This window comes from Zosterops lateralis (assembly GCF_965231275.1).
Source record: "Zosterops lateralis genome assembly, chromosome: 2".
NCBI classification, from domain to species: Eukaryota; Metazoa; Chordata; class Aves; order Passeriformes; family Zosteropidae; genus Zosterops; species Zosterops lateralis.
The window spans coordinates 70,897,191-70,922,735 of NC_139763.1; the positions used below are offsets into that span (position 1 = coordinate 70,897,191).

Below are 25,545 nucleotides of genomic sequence, written 5' to 3' on the forward strand. Positions count from 1 at the left end.
TTACTTGCTTGAATAGCTAATTATTCTCAGATAAAAAGCCACAACAATGAAGGGCAAATTTGAACAACTTTCCTTTGTTTAATTACAACTGCCCTATCTACAGTCATTAAATTTAGAGTACTACTGATACATACCAAGTCAAAACTACACTGAACTCTCAGACACTGATCTACAGAAAGTAAAACAAGAGACTACACAGATTTTAAACTTAAAGACTTAACATTACAGTTTTCTTCAGAAAAAAGTTTACCTGAAAGAGCCAAATCAGAGGAAGCCTGCTGGATATTTTCAATTAAACCATACAGAAACAAAAAATATTATATTTGAGGCAAGGAAATTAAACTCCTCACAAACTTCCTGCTGGAACAGCACGAGTGCTTAGGGGAAATTACCAAAATAATACTGGAAAACTGATTCTCTGGTGCAGGGACTGCTCTCAGATTTCACCAAGCACCTGAAATCTTGAGGCTAAAAACTAGTTGTATTTGGTCAGCTGAGTAGGATGGCATAGGGATGTCTAGCCTGTACTTTGCTAAATAATACACATTTATTTCACCTGCACAGTTTCTCAACAACAATCAAGTTTTGTGCTTCTGTAGAGTACAAATTGAGTAAAAAAATTCTCATTTAATAGATTGAAAATTTAAGTTCAGCTATCAAATTGTTAATAAATGCTCTGGATTCATTCCTGGTTACTGCTACCATAAAGACAAAAATAAAAGAAAAAGGACATTTGGTCCAGCAACCTGTAGAACAAAGTGTGCCTGGGAGACATCTCACCCAAACCACCCTGGTCTCTAAAGGACCCAGATCATTAAATGCTCGAAAACCATCTTCTGGAAAGCCAAACCTAAGATTTCTTCCCATCACAAAGTGAACTTCATCCACCCCAACTCAAGTCTATGCTGCTTTCTTCCTAGTTGCACTTGGCATATATTTAATCAAATCAAATAGCACTTCAGCCAGAATTTATCAGGAGGTATATTTCTGTGATGTATGGCTATAATCCTACATGATTGGAATTGAGCATATTTGCATTTGTAGACTGTAATAAGACAACTAAAATCTACAAAAAATATACCATGGAGAGAAATAAGCAGGATGTGTTGCCTAAGTCTAAAACTAACTTTATATATATAAAGTAGTTTAGTAGAAATCATTCTAAAGGAACTAAGAAATGCTCAAGTGATTTTACAAATTCTTATAAAAGCATCTGTATTTTTTCCTTTAAAACCAGAATGGAAAGATGGGAAACTGGAATGGAAAAAACTAATTCCAATTCCTTTTCTCTCCCATAACAGTGTCTTTTTCTGGGCCATTTTTCTGGGTACCAATAAGCAGATACTGGCAAAGGATTCAAGTAAGCATCTTGGAAGATAACTACAGCACTCCTAATATTTAATTTTATGCCTTTTTAAAATAGACAGGATAAGCTATAAAAATGGAATGCACTGAATCTATAGCCACACAAAGAGGAACAATCTTTCCATGCACACCAACTAAGTACGACCTGGCAATTTTTATGCCTGGACAACTGCACATAAAATTGTAATGCACAAATGTGCTATTATGTTTCTGCTTTTACCTTTTGTCTCCTCTTTTCTTTTCGCTTATCTTCAGTATCTTGTAACATTTTTTCTTTCCAAAGATCAAAAAAATAGGAAGGATCGGTATAAAACTTCAATCCATCTTTCTTATCATCCCTGGAAAAACAGCAGAAGAGGAGCTAAAAATACATTAATTAGTACATTTTAAATCCAGAAAACTTACCTTTGATGATCATCCAAGCCTTAAGTTGATCAATAACAATCCTTACTTGTGGATGTCCATAAACAAATACCACCTCTGTCTGTAGCAGAAGCAAAACCACATCCTTTGGTCATAAATTCTACACATTTACCTTCCAACTAAAAATTCTTAAAAATTAAATAAACTGCAAATGCTGTGCTATACCATTCTTTAAAAAGAAACAAATTATGTATTGTAGATCGAGTGTTATCAATCTTGAAAAATCAAATCTCAATAATCAATATAGTTTTTCCCTTCTGCTACAATTATTTTCTGCATACAGTTAGGAAATAAAGGGTGAAGTACAAAGAGGTAAACAATCAATATTTCCTTACCTATAAGGGGAAAGAATATTCAGAGGTGGTGGTTTGTCACTTTGGTTATAAATATCAGCCACTGGATTTGGAATGCTGTTCTTTGAAACTACCTGCTGGTCTTGAACTGTTGAGCTCTTGAATGCTTTTTTCATGTTGATGTCCTGTAAGGATACTGTTAGAAACAGAAATACATTTACCATAGGTCTGAAACTAACGAAAGTGGATACACAACATCCATTTTCCACTAATTATTTGAAATATTTTCAGCAAGTTAACAGAAAGACAGGTTCCTTAGTGAACAAGCCTAATATTTAAGCACAAGGCGTTTAAGAATTACCATAATAAAACAGATTTAAGTCCCACTTGATCCAGAACCTCACTTAAAATAATGCAACCATGGACTGTATCTTGGAAGATGATACAAGAATACTGTCACATGCAGATGGCCAACCATTTCCCCTTTTTATAAGGTTTTCCTAGAGTTCTAACAGTAGAAAGACTGGCTTCAAGACTACAACACAAGGTCTTGTATTCCTCTGACACAGTGTTTATAATTACACAGCCATACACATTCCACCCCATTCTAAGTATAATTAAAATACAGCTGCAACAACCTCCTCTGACAGTTCCACTTATTTCCCTCTCTTTCAACTCCTAAGTGTTCCCATATAATTGAACACTCCCTTCCTTTTAAGTTTTGCCCATGTCTTCACAGAGAAATACTTGCACTCTCATACTTTCATTTTATCTTTTCACATACCCAGCTCTGGGGGAAACGACACCAGGCTTTTCACTCTTTCTTTTCAAATCAAAGATTTAAGTTGGTTTTAAATGTTCCTGTCACTTTTATCAAGAGTTTCTTTCCCTCTTAATACAAGTTTTCATGAGCTCATGAAAATAGCAGCAATAAGAAGATCCAGTTAAAGGCCAATCACAATTTAGAAGTGGCAGTAAGCTCTTGATATCATTTTCCATCCCTAAGCACCCTGAAATACAGGTTTTTAGACTGCAGTTGAAGAGGATGTTGAAATCTTCACTGGGTTGTGTACAATGACACTGACCACTTCTGGATTCGATCCAAGTGGTTTTTATAAGAGTGTAAACTGCAGGACTTGTGCAAACAAAACACACTGGCTTATTCTCTTTTTATTCCCACTGACATTTCATCTAATACTTCTTGCATGTTCATCTAATTTATTGAGTCTGAAGGACAAACTGTGAGAAATTCCACAAGGTAAATGAAGAGTAATGGCCAAAAATTTATACACTGATGACCTGAAAAAAGAAAAAGGGATGAAATTTTACACTGTTATTGTTTGTCATGATGGACACCAAATCCCACTCGGACGTCTCTGCCCAACTATTTTTGTTATCTGTGCTGAGGTCTTGCTTCTCACTCCAAGAACTACTTCATTTCTTCTGCAACTTTTACGATAGCAGAAACTAAAAACAATATTTAATGTCTAATAGTTGTTTCCCCATTCACATTATCTGAAGTATCAAAACATAATTTTTGAAAGTATTAGCTATTTAAACCTGCCTGTTAAGTATAAGGTATTTCAGGCAGATTTTTTAGATGTATATATCTCAAACAAATTGTTTCATTCTTGTTTGATGACATTTTGAAGACATTCAAAAGAATAAAAAAAATTCTGGAGATTTTTAGAGTAAGTTATTTATATATTTTTGAAAACTCAAAACCTCAATTACTTTATTTTTTTCAACTCTATTATATATATTATATATATTGTATATATATATATAATATTATATATTATCTAGATATTTATATAATATATAACTATCTAGTTATAGCTAGAAACATAAGAAATCACTGATGCAATCAAATCTGAAGGGCTTTTTAAAACAACCTTGCAATTGACATTTTGCTTAAATGCCGAAGCTATCCAGAAACCTACTATTTCTGACAGTACAATGAATTATTATAAAGACTTTGACTTCTACAGGGAAATAGCTAATAAAATTTACTGCTGACACTAAGGTGACAGCAGTTTGTATATATAGCTTATTAATATGAAGCATGATTAGCAATGCAAGAGTAACAACTGCTGTCAATTTAAAATAAACACTGATTAAATTCTCAGTCCATACACTAGTCTCCCCTTCCAAAAGAATGCTTTTAATTATTCTCTAAACTCTGAAAACTAGATGGGTGGTACTGCATAACACTAATGAGACATGAATGAGGCATTAAAAAAAAGGAAAAACAAAATAAACAGCAGCAAAACCAAGATGAGAACTGCATTTCCAAAAGTACAGTGTATTCCCATAATGCCAACACAATATGCCCAAAAAACTAAGCTGAATAGTGATCCCATAGGAGCTTAGTTTATTTTCTCATATAGTTCTTGACTTCTAAGACAGCAAAATGCAGGTGCTTGTACCAAAAAATCAGAGTGGTTTGGTTTGCAGGGAAACTTAAAGATGATCTCCCTACCATGGACAAAGACACCTTTCACTTAAGTAGGTTTCTTCAGAGACAGGGCATCCACAGCTTCTCTGTGCAACTGTGATACTCTAACAGTTAATATGTTCCAAAACCATAAAACAACGACATGTAATAATTTCCAGAGAGTAACCAGCTGAAAAAGGACGGCTAAACATTACACCATTACACTATTAAATATCAACAGTAAAATTTATATTGGCACTAATTATTGGCACTATAAACACATAAACAAACTACGAAAATCTGAATGGCAAGTAAAATATACAAGCCATATAAATAGCACTATTAAATCTATCACAAGTAGCATTAACTACTACCAAGTCAATAGTACACTACTGTACTGATATAAAAAGCTTTTACATTTTAGTAAATGTCAGGAATCATCTAAACAGAAAGTATAGGCATTGGTTGGCTCAGATATGCAGCATGGAGGCCAAGATGCACGTTAACAGCTTTAAAGGCTAGACAGAGAAATGCTTTATCTACCCAATTAAGTGCTTTCAAACAATATAATGATGTTCCTGAAATCCTGTGGTTTTACTGTGTATTTATGAAGTGAATGACCAAGCTCATAAGCAGGAAATATTTTTAAAGGCAATACAGTTTCTAGTGAGTAGAACCCCTAAAAATGTTACCTAGTTGATCCAAACACAGTGCCTTGTTTAGATACAGATTATATGATCTTTGATGACCACAGAATAGACTAATATACTAATGTCGTTTGTGACTACCCTACCCTGGAATTAATAGGGACATCCAGTTTCTCAAACTTTTTCCAGTATTCTGACTTACTTCCAGTAAAGTCTGTATTTATTAATTTATGATTTACTACACTCACAAACTCAAAGTTTTCCTCATGAAAAAGGCAGCTTAATAGCTCCATTACCACATGGGCTTCTTGACTCAAGAATTCTTTTACTTGCTCTGCTAAAGTGATTATTCCCAGCTTGCCTTACTGAGACAACAAGAGGAAATATCGGCACAGGATTACTTTGAAAGGACAGAGGTTATTGTGCAATTAAACACTGTCTCTTGTCAACATCACTTCTGGCTCAGTGCTTTCATGCAATTACCTACCCTCCTCCACTGTTGAATCCAGCTGGGTGACTTTGACAGCAAGGCGATCAATTCTGTCTTGGAGGGAATTTGCTCTGATGTAGAAGCTGTTGGCCTCATTAAACAATTCACCAAATATGTCTTCAGCATGTTTGCCTGTGTAAGAAAATAGACAAGGAAATCCCTTTGCTAGCGGCTTACAAAACACAAGACAAGTAGTTTCAATATCATGAGGTATAATAAAACACAGTAGCTGTAGAATTAGAACAGCACAGTCTGTCATCCAGCAAAATTTGGGGCAACAGACTGGTACAAAAATGTCAAAATATACTGTAAATTCTGCCTGAAGTCTATTCTTCTGGACATCCTGGTTAGCAGTCGTCTTATAAACACAGAGAGACTTACAAATTCTAATCCTTATGTAGCAGAACTAGTGCCAACTGACAGACAACTGAGCATTAAAACCTGCCTCTGTGATGAAAAGGCCTAAAGTTACTGCAGTCCATAAAACCTTCTGAAGTACAGTTTGAAATTATAATCCTGCTATCCACAATGGCTAAGATTTAATTTTAAGCATAAGCACAGGCCAACGTCAAAATTAAAGCAGCATGAAACAGATAAAAACATAAAAACCAGGGTTCTCCTGCAAGGCAGTCCACTTGCCTCTGCAAATGCCAACTGCACATGTTGGTGTCTCTGAAGCCATTTGAGAGAGGGTCAGAGGCCACTGACCATGTATACCCACAGACATACAGGACTTGGTGTACAACCTTTTCAGCCTCCTTTTCACCTGCTGGATGTTTTCAATCACTGTGAGAGTGGACAGTGCAGTCCAGACTACCAAATCACTGAATTGGTTGGAAAAGACCTCTGAGATCGCTGAGTCCAACTTATGTTCAAAAACTATCACGTCAACTAGACCATAACACCAAGTGCAACACCCAGTCTTTCCTTAGACATCTCCAAGGGATGGTGACTCCGAATCTCCTGGGCAGCCCATTCCAATGTTTAATTACACTTTCTGTGAAGAAATTCCTCCTTATGTCCAACCTAAACTTACTCTCCTGAAGCAGCTTAACACTTTTGTCCTCTCATCCTGTCACTTGTTGCCTGGGTGAAGAGACTGACCCCCACCTGCCTACATCGTCCTTTCAGGCACTCATAGAGTGCCCAAGCCTTGTTTTCTCCAGGCAATACACCCCCAAGCTCCCTCAGCTGCTCCTCAGACTTATGCTCCAGACTTTTAACTGGCTTTGCTGTCCTTCTCTGAATCCACTCCAGCACCTCAATGTCCTTCCTGAACTGAGGGGCCAGATCTGAACACAGTAATAAAAGTGTGGCCTCACCAGTGGTGAGTACAGATCTGCAGCCTCAGGACCTTCCCTGAAAGTGCTACAGTGGACAGGAGGTGCTACATAACAAACCAAATCCCTCCTTGATGCCCTGATCATTGTGCATGGCCATTCCCTTCCCAGTCCTGCCAAAGAACTAGGCATACTCATCCACAGTTTGACTCTTTGTGCCCCAGTCCACAATTCTCATCCACTCCAGATCAGTGGTTCCAGATTCCCAATTTAATAGTTCACCTACCCAGAACCTCCTGCACTTAACCATGCTTTTTAAACAACAACGAATTTTAAAACCTTGCTTCTGAATTAAGCTCATCTTGTTACAACCCAAGAAGAGTCTGAAGAGCAGAAAGGGAAGGGGGGGGGGGGGAGGGAGTAAGTAAAACTATCTAATAGTTGGAAGAATATGGAACATGCATTAACTACCCAAACAACTTCCAAAGCAGCCATCATTGACATTTTAAGTTGGGTCCAATAACCAGCCTTAATACTTCACAAAGAAAAGTAAAAATACAATGAAAATTTCAGTTTGCGAACATCTGGAGATAATTCCATGTAAAAAAATGGCCACACTTAGGAAGTCAACAGGACATTCTGATCTTTTCTTGGTTACTACCTAGGAGGGAAGGAAACAACAACTAGACTACAACATTATCGGAAAACACTGCTTGTGAATCATAAGGGGAAAAAAAAAAAAGAAGTGATTGCTGTTGAATGAAGGACTTTACGAGTAATAGTTTTCATTACTACATATAAGATCAGCCAATAACTAACCCAAAATGTTAAAGATATGTCAGTGTATGCAAACTCTGCTTCATATATATATATATATGTGGAAGGTGGATAAGTAAGGTATGCTATCTACCTGCTCCTAATCTCCTCCCTCTCCAAAACAAAAGTCACACAAACCACAGAATACCTGAAATACAAAATCATCTGGGGTCCAATTCCCTGCTCAAAGCACAATGAAACAGAGCAGATTCCCCAGGACTCTGACCAGCTGGGTTTTGAACACTTGCAAGGATGGAGGCTCCACAACTTCTCTGGGCTACCCATGGCAGTGTTCAACTACCTTCACACTAGAAGTGTTCTCCAAGTGCTCCCAGCAGTTAGTTGAAATTCACTTATAATCCCCACCTGATTTAGTTGCTCCAAATGAAGATGTTATTCCAAGCTATGGAAAAAATAAGCTTTTCAACCCTTCAGCTAAATAAAGCAGTTATGACATTCTTCAGCTACCAGTATTCAGAGCTCAATCAATTTTAATAGATGTTAGTTTATGTTAATACATTGAAATCAGCCTGCTGAGAGAGGACTGCCACATCCTAGGATAAAACACATCACCCCTAGAGAAGTCAAGGAGATGGATGTTTGTCAGGTATCTTTCAGAAGGCAAAGTGGGAGCATACTTCTTTTAATATTTGAATTTTTTTCCAACACTCACTAGCCCAGAACACATGAAAGACAGATTGTCAATCTCCTATCTGTGAAAAGAGTGACATAGTAAAGCAGTATTGGACATGCTGTTGTGATTACCATGATGCAGTAAGTTTTAGAAATAAAATAAGAGTTCAAGTGTTTTCTATGTTGCCTTTGTTTAAATTAGATCTTTAACAAAACTGAAACAAGCAGGAAAAAAGCATATATCTTTCAATTTAAGAGCTGATTTTGGTACTGCAACACAATAATTTAAAAACAATAGGTGTTGCCCAACATGTGGCCAACCTATACATTAATTTAAAAACCCATCAAAGAAATTATGCAGTCTTTCCTCCTAAGGTTCCCTCCAAGAAGACAGTGATTCCACCCACCCATTTGTAATGGATTAACTAGAAAAATTCCAATCATGCTTTACCCCTCCTGTTTTTTTAAAGATGCCTAAGTGGTAGGCTGTTACTGAGTAGGTTTTGATTCTGATCCCCCTTCTCACAGTACCTCTAGCAAGATACTTAATGGCAAAACCCAACCCTTCCAACCCAGCCTGGTTCAGCAGTACTACAGAGGAGATGGATGCAGATGGATGTGCTTTGCTCAGGCCTGCTCAAAAACTAGTGAAACTGAGTCAATGGCCAACCTACCCAAGAAAATACTAGGAGGCAAGTTGGTGGATGTTGTTCTCTGCCTGAAAGAAAAAGTATTCCCATTCTCCACAGATTATACTTCCTTCATGCTACTTACAGGTACAGGCTGCAAACGCTCCCTGTCCTTCCCCTCCAGCAGATTCTCTCCTCCCAAGTGGAGGTGAATCCCCTAAACAAGATTCTGCCTTACATGTAAGTGCACAGTTGCATACAGAATGCTGCTCACTCTGCCTGTGCTCTGAGCCAGCTGGCTGGAAACGAACCCAAATCTGAAAACTAACACAGAAAAAGCTCTCCTGAGAGCACATTCTCTTTGGATAGGAACTTGTTCATGTCTCCCAAAAAGAGCAGAGGCAGAAGCAAGCCAAATTTGTATGCAACAGTACAGACCTGCCAGTTTTTAAAATCCACACTGAACTCACAATCCAACACTAAAAAACCAGTGTGACTGCAAGACAGACCTGAACTTGCTCACTCTATGCCTCAAGCTGTGGGAACACCAATCAGCTCTGATGCTGCCAGCAGGACGTACTACTTCAGCTCCAGCACAGCATTTTTCTGTGATCATTGCCTTGCTCCCAGTTGGTTCAAAAGACAGGCAAAGCAAATGCTGCCAGCAGAAAAAACCCTCTGCAAACATGACATATTTCGGACTGTGGATGAGAATGGTAATACATTTCACTTGTTAAATACCACATATTCATCTGTTAAGACTAAGGACACATCATTTATTTGCACAGACCTTTAACTTGACACTAAGAGAACTTCAGGGGCTGTCTACAAAGACTTCAGATGACCCTAGAAATCCGCTAAGGGAAAACTGCAGGATATGAATATAAGTAGTCAGTTCCTCAGCAACAATCATAAGAGGATCTAAATACACAGTATAACAGATTAGCCCCAAGACCAAATCTGGATAAATGAAAGCTGTACACATTCCTAGCAAGTCAGACAAGTAAAAAGTGTATTATCCACACTTGGACAACCATTGCACAATACCAAAATGAGGTCTTATCACGTCTCCTTCAGTAAATTTGAACATTAGCCATTCTTCTCACTTTTCTGAAACTTAAGGATGTCACTACTAAGCAGCTGTCTGAGAAAACAGTAAGTGAAACTCAATGACAATGCAAACACAAATTAACTCTAAATAACATTCAACACTAAATTGCCAGCTGCTCTTCAAGAAAGATCAGAGGATCACTTGCAAGCTTACCTGAAAACAAAAATTCAGTGCTTAGCAACAATCAAAATTCCACAAATTCTTAGGGCAATAATGATAAAACAGAAGTCTGTTTTGAATATGATCTGAAGTCCTCAACACTTCACCTTAAAAAACCCACAACATACCCTAACTTACACATCCAAAGCAGAAATAACAGTGATCAGAAATACAAAATGGTTTCTATTCAAAAAGATCACTTACAGATCAGGATGCTTCAACCTGGAAAAGATATCACCAGGAGAACAGGATAAAGACTTAATAAAATCACAAATTATTATGGAAATGCACAAGGTGAAAGCACCTTTCATTATTTTTCATCATGCCAGAATAAGAAGGTATCAAAAGGAAGAAACAGGTCAACTTCCATCATGGGACCTTCTGTCACAGGTTATTGGTCAAGAAAAAGGTGTAATCCCTATTTCAACAGATCTAAGCAGAACCACAGATGATAATTTTACAAATGCCCATTACATAGGATGATTCAGATGAACCTCCAGTCCAGAAAAATCCCAAAATCACTGACGACTGCAAAGAGGAAATGCTGTGCTTCTTGTCCTCTTTCCCTAAGCAAGGGCTTTTTCCTATCATCATGAACTGAACACCAGTGGGGCCCATAGTCTGAGCTCCATACAAACTCTCAGTTTTAAAACCACGTCCATTTACAAAGTGAAGCAACTGATGAAGCAGTAATTTCTTTTCCAGGACCAGCATTATCAGCACAAACAACAGCTGCTGATTGTCAAAGACTGTCTGAAAAACATTTCTTGTCCCTTTCATCAAAAATATTGTTCATCTTGCAAACACTCTAGTCATGCTTCTAGAATTGCTGGTGGTGGTGTCACCTGACAGGTGTGGTGTGTAGGCTGCTCTCTAAGAGCTGATGTTTGCCTGTCTCAACAGCAGCCTGCAGGCTTGTTCAGCAAATGGCATCTTTTCAGTGTGCTTAATTTCATTCATATGAATTCAGCACACATACATTTAAAAGAGAAGACTTAAGAAATACTAGCACACTACGAGAAACTAAAATTTCAGTCGAATGTGTCATTTGATGCCAAGAGGCAAAAGAGTTTGCTGGCTCAATCCTGTAGAACTGAAAGGTAAGAGCTCAAGTGCTGATCTTGTTTCTTGCACCAATTTCTCTCACCTTAGAAAATTTCCTGGCTTTCTATGCTCTGTTTTTGTGGTTGGGGCTTTTCTTGGTGGTGAGGTTTTTTTCTTTTGTTTTGTTTTCTTTTGTTTTGTTTTTTTTGTTTTTTTGTTAATTTGTTGTTTGGAGTGGGGTTTGGGGTGGCAGAGGGGTTGAAATAAATTTCAAAACAGAGAAGAGCACAAAGCAAATGAAATAGTATATTATTACAATACATAAGTGGTAATGTCCCATACCATACTTTTGCGATTTAAAACAATCCATCTAAAACATGGAGAAACAATCCATCTTAAAGCTTTTCATCTCTTCAGTTTTTCACCATGAATCAAATACCTGCAGGAAGTTACAGATACTTACTTAAGCTGCTTAGCTGGCGTATGATAGCAGCAAGGGTGCTGTTGGTTACACATTCCAGTTCACTTGTAATTCCCTCTGGCAGAGCTCCTCGGCAGAGATGCCGTGGTTCAATGTTCCTTTTCACCAAAGGCATGGCTCACAATCTGTAATTTACAAATACATATGACAGTTACAAGAATGAAATTAAGAGCTCTGGATCAGAGTAGCACACATTCAGGCTTTTTGTCTCAAAAAAAAAATACTTCACCTTTCTTCTTTTATAGCCTTGCTTCAGCCTTCCCACTGTAAGATACCGTACAATTCCTACCAGGGCACTGGAGCTGAGCACTCATGCCAGAATATGACAAGAGCACTGCAGAGCAGCAGAGAATACAGGCAATACAGCTAATGTAGGCTTTTTGCCTTAGATTTGAAGTAAGATTTACTGTATGCACAGACTTGTGCTGCAGTTCCAGAATCAGTGGATTTCAGTGCACATTTGCATTTATAAAAAACTGGCAGTCCCCACAGGAGTGGCAGGAAGGGTCAGTGTCTGGAGCAGGCTGGCATCCTGCCTTGGCAAGCTGGGCACCAACAGACCGACCAAGCACTACAGCCCCTGATTACATCAGACACTGGCCTACCCCAGCTCCAACAGCTTTCAGTAAAAATGATAAATTCATCTGACATGTAAGTGCAAGTGCCCCTCAGAATTAGGCTGCATGAGGAAGAAGATGGTTTTCCACAGGTGATGCTGTACAGCATTCTGAATGTGGTTAAATGCATGCACTCAACAGCTTTTGGGAATATGCCAGATGCAGGAAGACATTCAGCTGAGAAAACCAAGGTTGTCAGAACTGGTTTTCTTGGAAAAATGAAATAAATGAGGATGGTGTCTTGGTTCCAGCCCAGACCAAGGGGAGGGGCCAAGATATTGTGTTACTTGATACCATCTCACATCATTGCCAGGGCAGGGAAAAGGAATTCCTCCTCCATTTCCAAGACACAGTGCACTCCTCTACAGTCAAGAACAACTTAGCTTTGGTCAAGTCAGGCTCTGCAATGAGCATTTTTGCACATGAATCATTCTCTCTTTTTATATACTTTCCTTATTAATATTGTTGCTTCAACTTTGTTTCCTTATCTCATTGCTGTTTCCAGTAAATTGTTCTTATCTCAAGCTGTGATGTTTGTTTTTGTGCGTCGAATTCTCCTTTCTGGCCACCTGGGGTGGTGGGTGGCAGAAGAGAGGGAGAAGGGGAGGAAGCAAGTGGCAGTGTGGTTTGGAAAGTCTTGGGGGAAGAACTAAATTGTGGAGTACCATTCCTAAACCACAACAGATGGGGAAAACAAATACAAAAAGAGATCTCAAAGCATCACAAAAGGGCGTAATGGCATAGAAAACACTGTCCTGCAGAGAGCAGCTTTGAGAGCAAGGATGCCCAAGTGAGACAGAATTCTCTCAACAGTGAAGCAATATAAAACAAAAACATTTAAATCAGTTTTCTTTAAAACAACATTAACACAATAGTCAACTTGATTACATTTTTAGCACCAACAATTCAATGTCCATGTACTACTTATGAATAGTATTCTGTTTAAAACCATATGGCATGGAAATTTTCTGGAACAAGAAGTTACATTATTACCAAGGACATAGTTCATTTGGGAAAGACTTAGCTGAAATTTTTTTTTTTACTGTACTAAAACAACTAAAGTAGCCTTTCAATTTCTCTAATTAAAATCACATTCATAAATTAAAAGTGTTTTTGTCTTTCAAATGTTGCACAGTAATTTTTGTAATGACTTCCGCCTGAAGATTTAAAATATTTTATTCTCAAGAACATTTCTAAAAGCTTAACAACCTCAATGAACAAAAAGCAAACTATTTAACTGTAAGACTATTTCATAACAGGTCAGGAAGGAATGAACTCATGACTTCTATGCAGTAGTCTTGAATTATATTGTACGCCTTTCTTAATACGACACTGAGTGTGTCACAGTTTGAAGTTAGCTGAGTTTGCTAAATTTTACACACCACATCAGAGGTAACAGAGGAGCAATTTCTGTACTTAATAAAAAAACCTTCCTGTTTCTGTTCTGTGTTTTTGTATTCTTCTACAACCATATATATTTCAAAATACTACTTCATATCCATTGCAGACACTTTTCTGAACTTGATCAATAAAAAGTCAAAACTAGAAATTCACTATTTCTGAAGAGCAACATCTAGCACCAATACTCTGCAGACAGACTAGTGAATTGGAGCTACAAAACAGAAGTCATTATGAGGAATTCTTTCACTGTAATGTAAATGTTACAGTGAAAATGCATTTCACATAAACATAATTTGTAAGAAATAAATTAAAAGGAGCACAAATTAGTGCTAAATCAATTTTTTATATGACAAGTCCACCAGAGTAAGCCTGTTTTTTCCCATGGCTTTCTGTCTAGCATTCTTAGAGCTGCCCTTACCTTGTGCAGTTTACCCAACTTCCTCACTAGCCCACACAACACACTGGGCTCAGCCGGGAGCTGGCTGTGCACTGCCCAGCTAATTGTCTGCTACCTCTCAGAACACCTACCACACAGAGTGCAACCAGAATGCCTTCCACCAGGAGCCCTTATTTAACTACCTTCTCCACATAATGTTCTTTCTTGCCTGTAAAAGCTAATTGGAAGAAAACATACTACTGCAGTTTGAGCTTTTGGTTTTCTTGTCACTTCCTGATGGAACAGTCCAGTGTGTTCAAGAGCTACCAGGGGAGTGACAAACCAACACAAAAAAATCCTATTTCTCTAAAGAGCAGGCTAAAGCACACACCAGGGCTGAAGGTAGGGGAAAATAAACAACTTTCATATTGAATGCATGATTTAAATTATTATGTAGCAACCTCATTTCAGTTTGAAGTTTAATTCAGAAAGGTAAACTGAACATGGATGAGTAAATACATGCAACAAATTAAGCAATCCACTACTAGCTCCTGATAAGAGGAAAAGAAAAAAATAACTCAGCAACTGCACTGTTTCTTCCAATTTAAAACCTTTACCCAGCTGAATTAAACACTTACAGACTTATTCAGATATTAAGCCATTACTAAGTAAAAAGCTTGTGTCCTTACTACTAAAGCATAGCCACCTTTTTCTTCACCACACACAACTCAGATGAACTTAATCCTTTTTAAAGAAAATACATGAGAAGTGGAGCTAAATTTATTTCAAAATCTGTGTTAGCAAAAAGTTAAGACAAGAAATAAAGACAAAACAAGACTCTGAATTACAGGGTCTTCATGAGACACAGCCAGACTGAAGGGAGTGTGTTACCAGGAGCAGAAAACAAGAAGTTGCAATGGCAATTCCACTGCCTTCCACATTCATCTTCCACTTGCTTTGAGTCGCACACAGCCCCAGTTTCTTCCTACTCATTTCCAAGATATTCACCGTAATGTCACTAAATTAAATACACTGGCATTTAGACATCATATTCAATTTTGCAATACAGATGTTTAAAAATTTCCCTTCTGCCACGGTTTAACCCCAGCCACCAAGCCAAGCCCCACAGAGTTTCTCTCTGTGTCCCCTAACAGCTGGATCAGAGAGAGAATCAAAAGAGTAAAAAAAAAAAAAATAATGTACCCCAGCCCAAAACAGAGCACCTTTCATCCACAAATAATTCAAAAATATTTAAAAATACAGATTATTGTATATAAAAACATGAAAATTATATATGAAAATAAATTATTATTTTCAAAAATTATGTCAGTGCAATAGATTGGTCCCAATCTTAAGTTTGTAATTTTTTTAGTCATTTTACCCCAGCTAAGTGCACAATTAAACCAAAGACTGATAATTTGGATAAAGGGGCTCATCTCCACTGTGAGACCACCTACACCTGACAGCTGCCTTTAAACCATCAGCTGAATCTAGCACAAGAGATCAAGAATCTAGAAAGATGCTATATTGCACATATACAACTGGCTGAAGTAGAAATGTATGAGACATTAGTGTGTCAGACCAAAAAAATCAGAGGAGTCAAAAGGGGAGAGAAGAAAAACTAAGAGGGTGAGATGTTGCTTAACATCTCACTGAACTCATGTGTGCCTCACTGGACAGGGATCAGATTTGACATCTCACTGGACTGAACTCCAACTGGAGTACAAACACACTGCTCTCCAAACCCTCTGGGCTTCAGCAACTCAATTTCCACACACGTTCTGAAAGCACAGGACATCAAAAGCTTGAATTAGCTTAGATCAACCCATTAATATTCAGATTTTTGCACACTTCCTCAGTATTCTCACCTCCCTTTCTCTTCTTTCTCTCCCCCCCTCCCATAAAAACTTGCATAACAACTCCACGACAACGTGCCTTTTGTATTAAAATTAGAAGGCACTTATCCCAGTAGCCACTGCTGTAGAGGCATGTGTGGTACAGAAAGACTTCATCAAAGCATTTTTGCTTCTCTTTGCATGCTTCCCCCGCAGCCACAGAAGTCCCACTCCAGGTCAACTCAGAGAGCCTTCCCCTGGACAGCAGCTGGTAAACTGCATGCAAAAAGTCTGACACTGCTTTGGCAAGGAAGATTCTTAAAAAATTATGTAGAAAACAGATGTACAGTAACAAACTTGAAAAATGACAAACACCATGTGCAATCTTCCCAAACAACAGCAGAGCACAGCTATTACAAGAGACAAGCTGGGTTTTTCAAATATTTGAGCTACTGGCAAAAAGTTGAAGTACCAGCTGTACCCCAAACCTGACTTTTGTCCTTTCACATCCCCAAAACAGCACTGCAATTTACACGAGTGCTAAAAATATGTACCTGAATTTCATGGTTCTTTATTTTAAGTTTGTTACATATTCACTAATACCACAAAACAAACTCCAATTCATTAAACAGTCTCTCTACTTGTGAATGTTTACTTAATACATTTTCTCAAAGACACTGTTCAATCCCTTTTTTAAGCTCTTCCGAGATTTTTTCTTGCATCCTTTAATAAAATATGACAAAGCTGAACATTTTACCATGAAAAAGAGTTTACTATACATCAATTCTAAATTCTCCCTGAATATAGTCTATTCTTTTCAGAGAGCTTTAGAGCTTTCCATTGATGAATCTCCCAGACCTCTACAAAAAGAGAACATACCATAATTCTCCTTCTATGGAGAAGAAAAACGAGACAGACTGAATACACAGCTTGCCATGAGTAATGTACCAGATGGGATTCCATTCAGGATTAAGCACCTAAATTTGTATGACTACATATATATGAGCTCAGCAGAAGCCCAGAGAGCAACCAAATCCCTGCCCCTCTTGATAGATACAAGAATGATACAGTGAGTTCAAATACCTCATGTGTAAGCTCTGATAGGTATTCACCTAAATTTCAGTGTCTGAATCAGGAACTGCATTTTACCTCATCAAAACCAGAGAAGTACCATTGGTTTGCTCACATCAAGCCACACAATCAAGTTACACTACCTCCTAATCACAGCCTCCATATCTAGGGCATTTCAACATTTCAAACTTCTACAGACAGTTAAGTTTTCCCATACCTAGTGTTCTAACAGTAAATTCAACACACAATTTCCATCTCTGAATGGCACACGATTTAGTAATACTGCCCCATTTTCCTGTTCAAGTCTGTAATTTTAGATAGCCTGCCATCACCCACCTTCAAGATTCATGTATGTATTAGACTGGATTAGAAAGAAAAGCAGAAAGGTGAAAGACCCCAAGCACCAGCCTTGGAGACGTTCTCCCATCCCCATTCTTTTCCCCCATGGAGGTGCCATTATCACAGATCTCCCATGTCCTCTAAAGGCTCTTCATTCTTCACAAGATGAAGGAAAAGGGCTTTTCTTTCACTGCTATCTCTCCTATCCTAATGGAAGGAAAGGAATAAATATGCCTTTAATGCATGCTCCTTTCTGCTTTTTCCTTATCCTAAAAGGCTGAGAACCTGATGTTTGTGAACCTTTTCTACTTGACATCTGTGAATGTCATTTACTACTGGATCAATAATGGCAAGTTAAAAACAAACTGTAACTAGCATCTATTCTGGAAATTACTGAATTCAAGATTCATCTAACGTCATTCATCTGTACTTTTAAAAGTTTTGTGGTTTGTTTTTTATTTTTTGAACTGGCTTAATTCTAACAAGAATCTGAATCCACATTTTGTATACTCCAAAACAATACAGAATATTTAGCCATTAGTTGTTGTCTCTCAGTGCTCTCTAATACCCCAGAATTATTTTTCATCAAAAGGCATTCAAACAAGACTAATTTTTAATAGTCTCTTCTAGTTATTTGAGTTCTACCAAGTATGCAATTCCTCTCTCAGCTACATTACTATGCAATGAGTATCAAAACAAAATATTGTTTTACTAAACCACAATCACACTTTAAGTACCAAGTACTTTACTTTTACTAGAGCTACCTCAATCTAAGGGATTTTGTATTTTTTAATATACAGGTTTTTTCATGTTTGACTAATTTTTAATGCAACTCTTGATTTTGATAGGAGTCTTGTGATGCAAGGGCAGACTTCTGATAGAAATATGCACAGTATAATAGAATTCTCTTTCCTAAGGATAACTAAAAATCAAGAACGTTTCTTATCCACAACAAACCACATCTTTCAACAATACACGCAAAGTAAAATGCCTAGAAAATGTCCTCCTCACCACCATTTATTTTATAGCCAATTTTATCACCTTCTTTTTCACAGATCTTCCTCCTGATTGCCATGTCTATGTGAAAGGAATGACAATCAAGGCTGGAATGAAAGCAGGTTTTTTCCTCTCAGTATCACACCACCATTTCTGATCTTCCTCTTGCATCATACCAATCAAAGTATTAGCAATGATGAAAAGGGCACAGAAATTTCCTAAAGCTATTTTGTTTCTTTAATAGAGCTCTTTAACGTCTGTTGCAATGAGCTGTTTCTGAAGGTTCACCAACTTGGACGGTTGTGTTGTTTTCTTTTCTTTATTTGGCAGAGTTTTTGTCTGTGCTGAGATCTTCAGGGCAGATTTTATGGTCCAGTAATATTATGAAAGAAATCAAGACATTAAGCAATGACAAGAGAAAGGGATGGGAATTAGTTTTGCTTATCTGCAGTCTAAAATTTTATGGATGTATGTTTTCCTAGTCAACCTTCCTATCCCCAAAAAATGCGTAAGAAGCAGAACACAGTGGGCCTGCAACACAAAAGTTTGCAGAACCACTAAAAGGTGAACACATTAATTCAGGAATTTCCACTAATTAAAAAGTTGGGAGGCAAAAAAGTGAACAGAGCTTCACAGCAGTGAACATTTACAAGTACTTTAAATTTAGTTTTCAATATTTCAGATTAACTATAAACGTGCATAGAAAAGATAACATTCACAAATGCAGGAAAAGAAGCCCTGAGGATGATTCAACATAAAATTAAGTAGCTGTTTTTTCCTTGACACTGTAGATTGTAATATAAAAGGCTTTAAAATATTACAAACAACTATGAAGTCAGGAATTTACTTATTTTTTCTCTACAGCTTCCAGGATGAGTATTTTGGGGCCTTTTCCCCTTTGTTCTACAACCCCATGTCTGCATTACCTGTCCACCGTAGCCCAAGACAATCTTTGGACACCTGCCACTCTTTGATAATGTCAAAGGTCTCATCAACTCCTGCTTAAATACTAGTGCCTACAGTTCACTGCCAAGTAAGAGTCCCTCAGTGAAGAAAAGAAAACTGAGGGACCACTTCAAAGTTATTGCATTAACGTTTTCCTCCCAAGAGAACTGTCACAATCCCAAGAATAATTTTTCCCATTTGCAATACTTTTCACAGCAGTTTGTAAGGAAATAAAAAGCTTATCATCAGGAAGTACAGGCAGATTATGATGAAGTTTCATCTCCTGCTCCAAAATAAGAGATCACATACATGTCACCAAATTAAATGGCTTCATCATTGTTCAAGGAAGAAATAAAGGTATTTCTCACTCTCTGCTAAGGAAGCCACTTAACTGAAGGTTAAGAGTGGTTTATCTCAATTTCCAAGTATGCAACTTTTCAGGCCCAACTACAACATATCTATGGAATATAAAATGTATTTCCTGTATTAAGTTCTCACTGATCAAATTAATGGACTTTGCCATTTATACTCACAACATTTTTTCCACTGCCCAATATGCAAAAATCTTTGCCAGTAAATTACATTGGATTTTTTTTACTCTTGTCAGTTAAATCTTTATACTTTTTAAACATACCTTATCATTTTCATAAAAATACAGGATAAGCATTTACACAGTATATTTTTCACGTTAAAGCACATTTTTTTAAACACTAATATTTGCTTAATTCCATCACCCCATTTCTTCACAGAATAAGCTTTCCCCAGAACATCTATACACATAGCTCTTAACTAGTTTTACCCTCCCTTATTTTTTTCATGTTTATCTTTAGTCTTAAAACTGAGATCAGAAAGCTGCTATCTTGGATTGTGTCACTTTCTTTTGATTACCTTCTCCCTTAGAACAGCTTACAGCACTAGAGTTGTAGCTTCAGATTTTAAGCATCTCATTTTCAAACAGCCTTCCTGAATCTGATTTCAGATTTCCATTCCTTAAAATTCTCTTCATCGAAAGAAACACAAAACAACGGAAGAAATACACTGTGGTGCCACTGAACCTCTGTGTTAAGCTTTGAAATCCAGTTTCTCCTTCACCAACACATTTTAGTCTTCCTTGATACCCAGTGTTATTCAGATTTCTATTCAGAAATGGATTTTCTTACCTGAAATCTAACAGAAGTTCACAGAGTGCACAATACAATAGCTTGCTGTACTGAATCCAATCACTCTGCCACATCAGATCCACCCACCCTTTTCCACTCATTCTGTATCAGAATACAGATGATCCAGGGCACCTTCACACATGACTAGAGTCTCTGCTTCTAGACCACAAGCTGTCCTTTTTCTAAACATTCATTAAGCCAAAACACTAATTACACTTTATCTCAAAAGATGTAAGGCTAAAGGGTACTAAAGAAATCCAACCAAGTAAACTGAACATACATGGAATACTTGTTACTGTCAAAAAGAAAAATTCAGGGTAACAAAACAAAAGTTCATAAAGAGCATGAACAGAAAAACCCTGGAAAACACGTTCAGAAGTTTTTTCACAAGTAAGTAAACTTGAATCTGTTTTAACAGAATGTTATTACCTGACACTCTGCTTAATGGTAAAAGGTGGCCAGTCACATCAATACAGCTGAATGGGGAAAAAGTTGTTTTCTGCCTGTATGGGTCTAAGTCCAGCCTGACAACCATTAAATTTATTAATTATTCTATATAAATCCCATTTTCTCTTCTGCCTTCTCTCGGTAGCCGTGTGAGTGATCTTAGTGCACAGAGTCACGAGAGCTCGCATTGTTTCTTTCCGCTAAATAAACAGTGACCAGTTTAAAGTACCAACAAAAGATGCCGACACGTTAATCTTGTTCTTAGCGTGATGGCTGCTCATCCTGCCCCCAGTCCCTTCCAGATGGCTCCGTGTGAAAGGGATGGTGGGATGGGGAACAAGGAATATTCCATGCTGTTCTGAACATCTGTTCCACTGCATTCATACATTTAAAAAAAAAAAATAAAAACCTTACTGCCACTGTCAATTTTACTATTTCAACCTAATACTGCTAGACTAACACCAAATACAGTGTAAATGTTTTGCATGCACATGAGAAAGGAAAAAATGTTTTTTCAAATCATGTAAGAGCATTTGTTTCATTTTTTTAAGAACAGACTTGTTTCAATCACAAAGTACTTATGCTGCACTGAAAACACGGTTTTCTTTCGTATCACCTTTCTGTATCGCACTCCAAGAATTTATTATCATCCCTTCTCCTACTGAAGCAAACAGAATTGAACTGAGTCACCATTTGTTTCCCTTTGGTTTTATTATTTGTCTTTACAGCAAAGAGGCATACTACACGTTTGCTGGAGTTTGTTTAAATTTCGTTTGTCCAGTTTGGCACAGCAGCTAAAAAAAACTTTGCTTGTGCACATAAAGAAATAGTGGTAGCCTTTTGTTTTTTAAGCAGAGTTGAATAAATACCTTACAACACTACACTGTCTACCTCTCATGTGACATTTACCCTTTAAAAATACCAGCTCTTTCTTGAAAAGAAGCACCCAGCCAGAACTAGGAGAAACTCAGAACAGAAAGAGGAAGAAGCAGTGCTTTGTCCTACAGCACAGGAAAGAAGACTTAGATTGATCATCCCCCCCCTCTTTTGTATCATCTTGACATGTGTGAGCCATACGGCTGCTGAATTATTCAGCTCTTTGTACTTGCAGTACCCAATGATTACACGTATGAAAATTTAGAAGTACTGAAACACTGACTGGAAGAGCAGCAGATTGTAAAATCTAATTTTATTTTGACCTTTAGTACCCTACATGGTAACATTCAGTGAGAAGTATAAACCAGATGAAGTCAAAAGAAACAAAATCACAAAGCAGCAGAGAGCTAGTTGTAACACCAAGCTAATTAGGTCAGGAACAGCCCTCCACTAGCAGGTCGAAATGTTTCCAGATGTCATCTGGAAACAGGCTTAGATCTTAATCAGATGCGAGCAGAGTTTGTTATGCAGACAGAGCCACACAGTTCTCACTTTCCACAGCAAAACTCAGCAGCCCAGACAGTTGAGAAAATGTCTACAGACAACTGTCTCAAAACCCAGAAGTATTCCCATGAACTGGCTAAGATGAATTAAGCCTTAAAAGTAAATCACGGTTCGAGCGAACTTGCTGTGTACTGCAACACTAGTGATTCTCACCTGTTTACTACCTGTTAATTTTTCAAGCATAGTAATACCACAAAGCAACAAATAAAAATTTTAAAAAAATTAAAATATGACAAAACCAGGAGAACTGCTATTTAATAAACTCTGGTACTTAATTAAAAATTAATCATACCATTATATACCCCACCTATTGCAGTCCAAAAAGCATCATTACAAACAAACTCCTCCTTCAGCTATCTGACAATTAAAGTAGTAAGACAAAGAGTGGCTCTTCATGTCCCAATTTATGATACACCACTGAGAAACTATTGTAACTATGATTCTTTCAATAGTCTCTTGAATGATGGCATTAAACACCTTGCAGTGCTTACTTTAAGCCTGTTTTGGTTATCTGATGCACATTCTTTGAAGAGTTTAGTTACATACAGTAGCACTCTATCTACACTACAGAAATTGAAAAATTCTGTGACAAGAACCATTATCATATAATTTCTTTATACTACTTCAGACAATTTGATACCGAAACAACTCGTAATAGAATATTGAAAGTCTGCTACTGTAAACAAGCTTTTTCTCAGTGTTTTAGACTACAATAATGTACAAATATGTCCTGCAGACCATTTAAAGTACATTTGTCCCAGCCTTCCTCCTTCACAAACAGCAAGAGTTTATCAGAAGCAAATGCCTTCATTACATAAAGAAAACCTAAGTTGCAGCTAGGCTTGCTGACTTACATTGATCCCATTTAACAGAGCCTTACTGGATTTAAAGTGCTCGAAATAACTGTCTGGGTCACAGTCCATGTGATAAAGGCCACCTGGTGAGGCCTCAGGAGCCCTCCTGCAGGGACAACAGGCCATTCAGATCCTCCAATGACCTCAAGCAAATTCAGTAATTTGTTTCTCAGAACTCCAATTAACCTTAAATTGGAAGGGAAAGTAAAAAAGGGACCAAGGATTCCATTTTTTGTCAAATAATATCCATTTTATGGCAATACACAGTGTTCCTCATTTCCTATATCTAATATTCACCATGAAAAATCTTTTAAAACAGGATTTTTCGGGGAAAAAAAAAATCTGTTCTTAAAACTCTTTTACCCCCAGCAGTTGATCTAAAAAGTCACATGGAAGTGTTACATTTTCACATAATTCAGTTAATCCAAAATTTAAAATGTCACAGGGAAGTGTCAAGTTTTCTTACAGTTCTTTTCTGTACAAGAAACCCTCTGGATGTCATATATGAATATACACACAAGAACGCTTTGTGTACATTTATGCTCTATATATACACACACAATTTATACACATTTATTATACCTATGACACACAGAGATGATGGAAGAGACCAATAATGTAGGTCAAACAGCAAAAGGAACTTAGAATTGATGTATAGTAAAAATTCAGATTAATGTTGAATTGCCATGATACATTCTCCACCTCTAGTCCCAACAAACCTCCTCCACTCCCAGTTCTCACCAAGCAGGAAAGACTTTACCAATGGGAAACAACTGCAATGACTCTTATAGGCTACCACACTATATATCACAATTCTTAAAATACTTTGCAGTCAAAGCAACTTCAATATCTATCTGAATAGCCACACAACAGCAGCAGAAATTTCCTGGAAACACACGGACAGCCCATAAAGATTTAAATTATTACAAAATAAAGCAACATCCCTGGAGTTCCCCAAGGTGAAGCTTTACACACACATCACAAATTTTCCTGATTTTGACACTCCTACCAACACCTGACTTTACCTATTTATCAGAAACCTGGAAGTGGCAACTAGTCTGTGTCGGGGAAAACCAGATTTATTTTGGGTCCTTTCACGGAAAAACTGAACTAAATATTTTGTGTCTGGATCCAACAGCTGAGTCTAAGTGAATTGAAAATTCCCAACTATTTTTATCCTGAGCCAAGTGTGCCATCTGTTCCCATGAAGTCCATCTTCTGGCAGCTACTGTACTACAGCATTACCACAAAGTGCCATGCGATTGAGGACTGGTGTACAAATCAAGAAAGATACTATGAGTGACAGAAAGCAAGACAGTTGTGAAAAGAAGGAAAAAAAAAAAAAAAAAAACAAAAAAAACACCAAAACAAAAAACAAACCACAAACAAACCACTAAAAAAATCACCACAAAGACAAGAAGCCTTATCAAGGCCCCCTGTTAATAAAGCTTTTTGTGTTGTGGTTATTTTACTCTGGTGCTTAAGGAAGGCAGAGCTCTGGTCACAGACTTTCCCAGGGTGGGGATGCATTTTATATATTTCCTACATGTTATCTGCCTGTACACAGTAACGTGAGCACTAAGGATGCTATTTCCCCCTTCCAGCTCATCTTCCTCACTCTCTTCCACACAGTTAACATCTTCAAGGTAATCACAGAAACCATTCCTCTTTGATGCAGGAGAAATCAGCAATGCATAATTTTTTAGTTAATAAAATGAAATAGTAACAGTTATAGATGACAGCAGAACACCCAGTTACTAGAAGTACAGGAGCTCCCTGTACCCCAACAACTGAATCACAAGCCAGTAACAAGGGGTCCAGCAGAAATCCAGATGGATCATACTCCTTTTTCTGCCTTTATCAATACTGAAGATATTTTTTCAAAACTAATTACCGTGGGCAGATATCCATTTGTACCTCTCACCAGGAACAGAATACTAAGAGAAATGAAGCGGCAGTAAAAAACATAAGTCTAAACACACTTGATATATTTGTTATTGATATGTAAGGCACGCTAAGATTTTAAGCAGCTACATCTCCCCAGATAGAATACATTAAATCCTCTCTTGGTGTTTCTGGCTCTTTTGGGACAGATCCTCTCTCTTGCTAGGATCACAAATTCGGATGTCAAGGTTCTGCCCACCATTACCTTCTTAATAATTTAACATATAATGTTGGCCTCAGATTTTTCTTTTTGATGCTGTTTTGAGGTTTTAGTAGTGTTTCAGGCTGGAGTTTAGTGAGGTTTTTGTGGGG

The 25,545-nt window shown here is 37.4% G+C and overlaps 1 protein-coding gene across 3 annotated transcripts in view; it reads right to left on the reverse strand.

The window, feature by feature from the left end:
• WASF3 (WASP family member 3) overlaps positions 1 to 25,545 on the reverse strand; it is a 62,915-nt gene that overhangs the window by 11,330 nt on the left and 26,040 nt on the right. For all 3 annotated transcript variants that reach the window (XM_083855550.1, XM_083855548.1, XM_083855549.1), the window contains 4 exons: positions 11,791 to 11,933; positions 5,653 to 5,787; positions 2,124 to 2,277; positions 1,586 to 1,703 (listed from right to left, as the gene is read on the reverse strand). In XM_083855550.1, coding sequence (XP_083711676.1) covers positions 1,586 to 1,703; positions 2,124 to 2,277; positions 5,653 to 5,787; positions 11,791 to 11,923 — 540 coding nt within the window. In that variant the 5' untranslated portion in view covers positions 11,924 to 11,933. The remainder of the gene's footprint in view (positions 1 to 1,585; positions 1,704 to 2,123; positions 2,278 to 5,652; positions 5,788 to 11,790; positions 11,934 to 25,545) is intronic.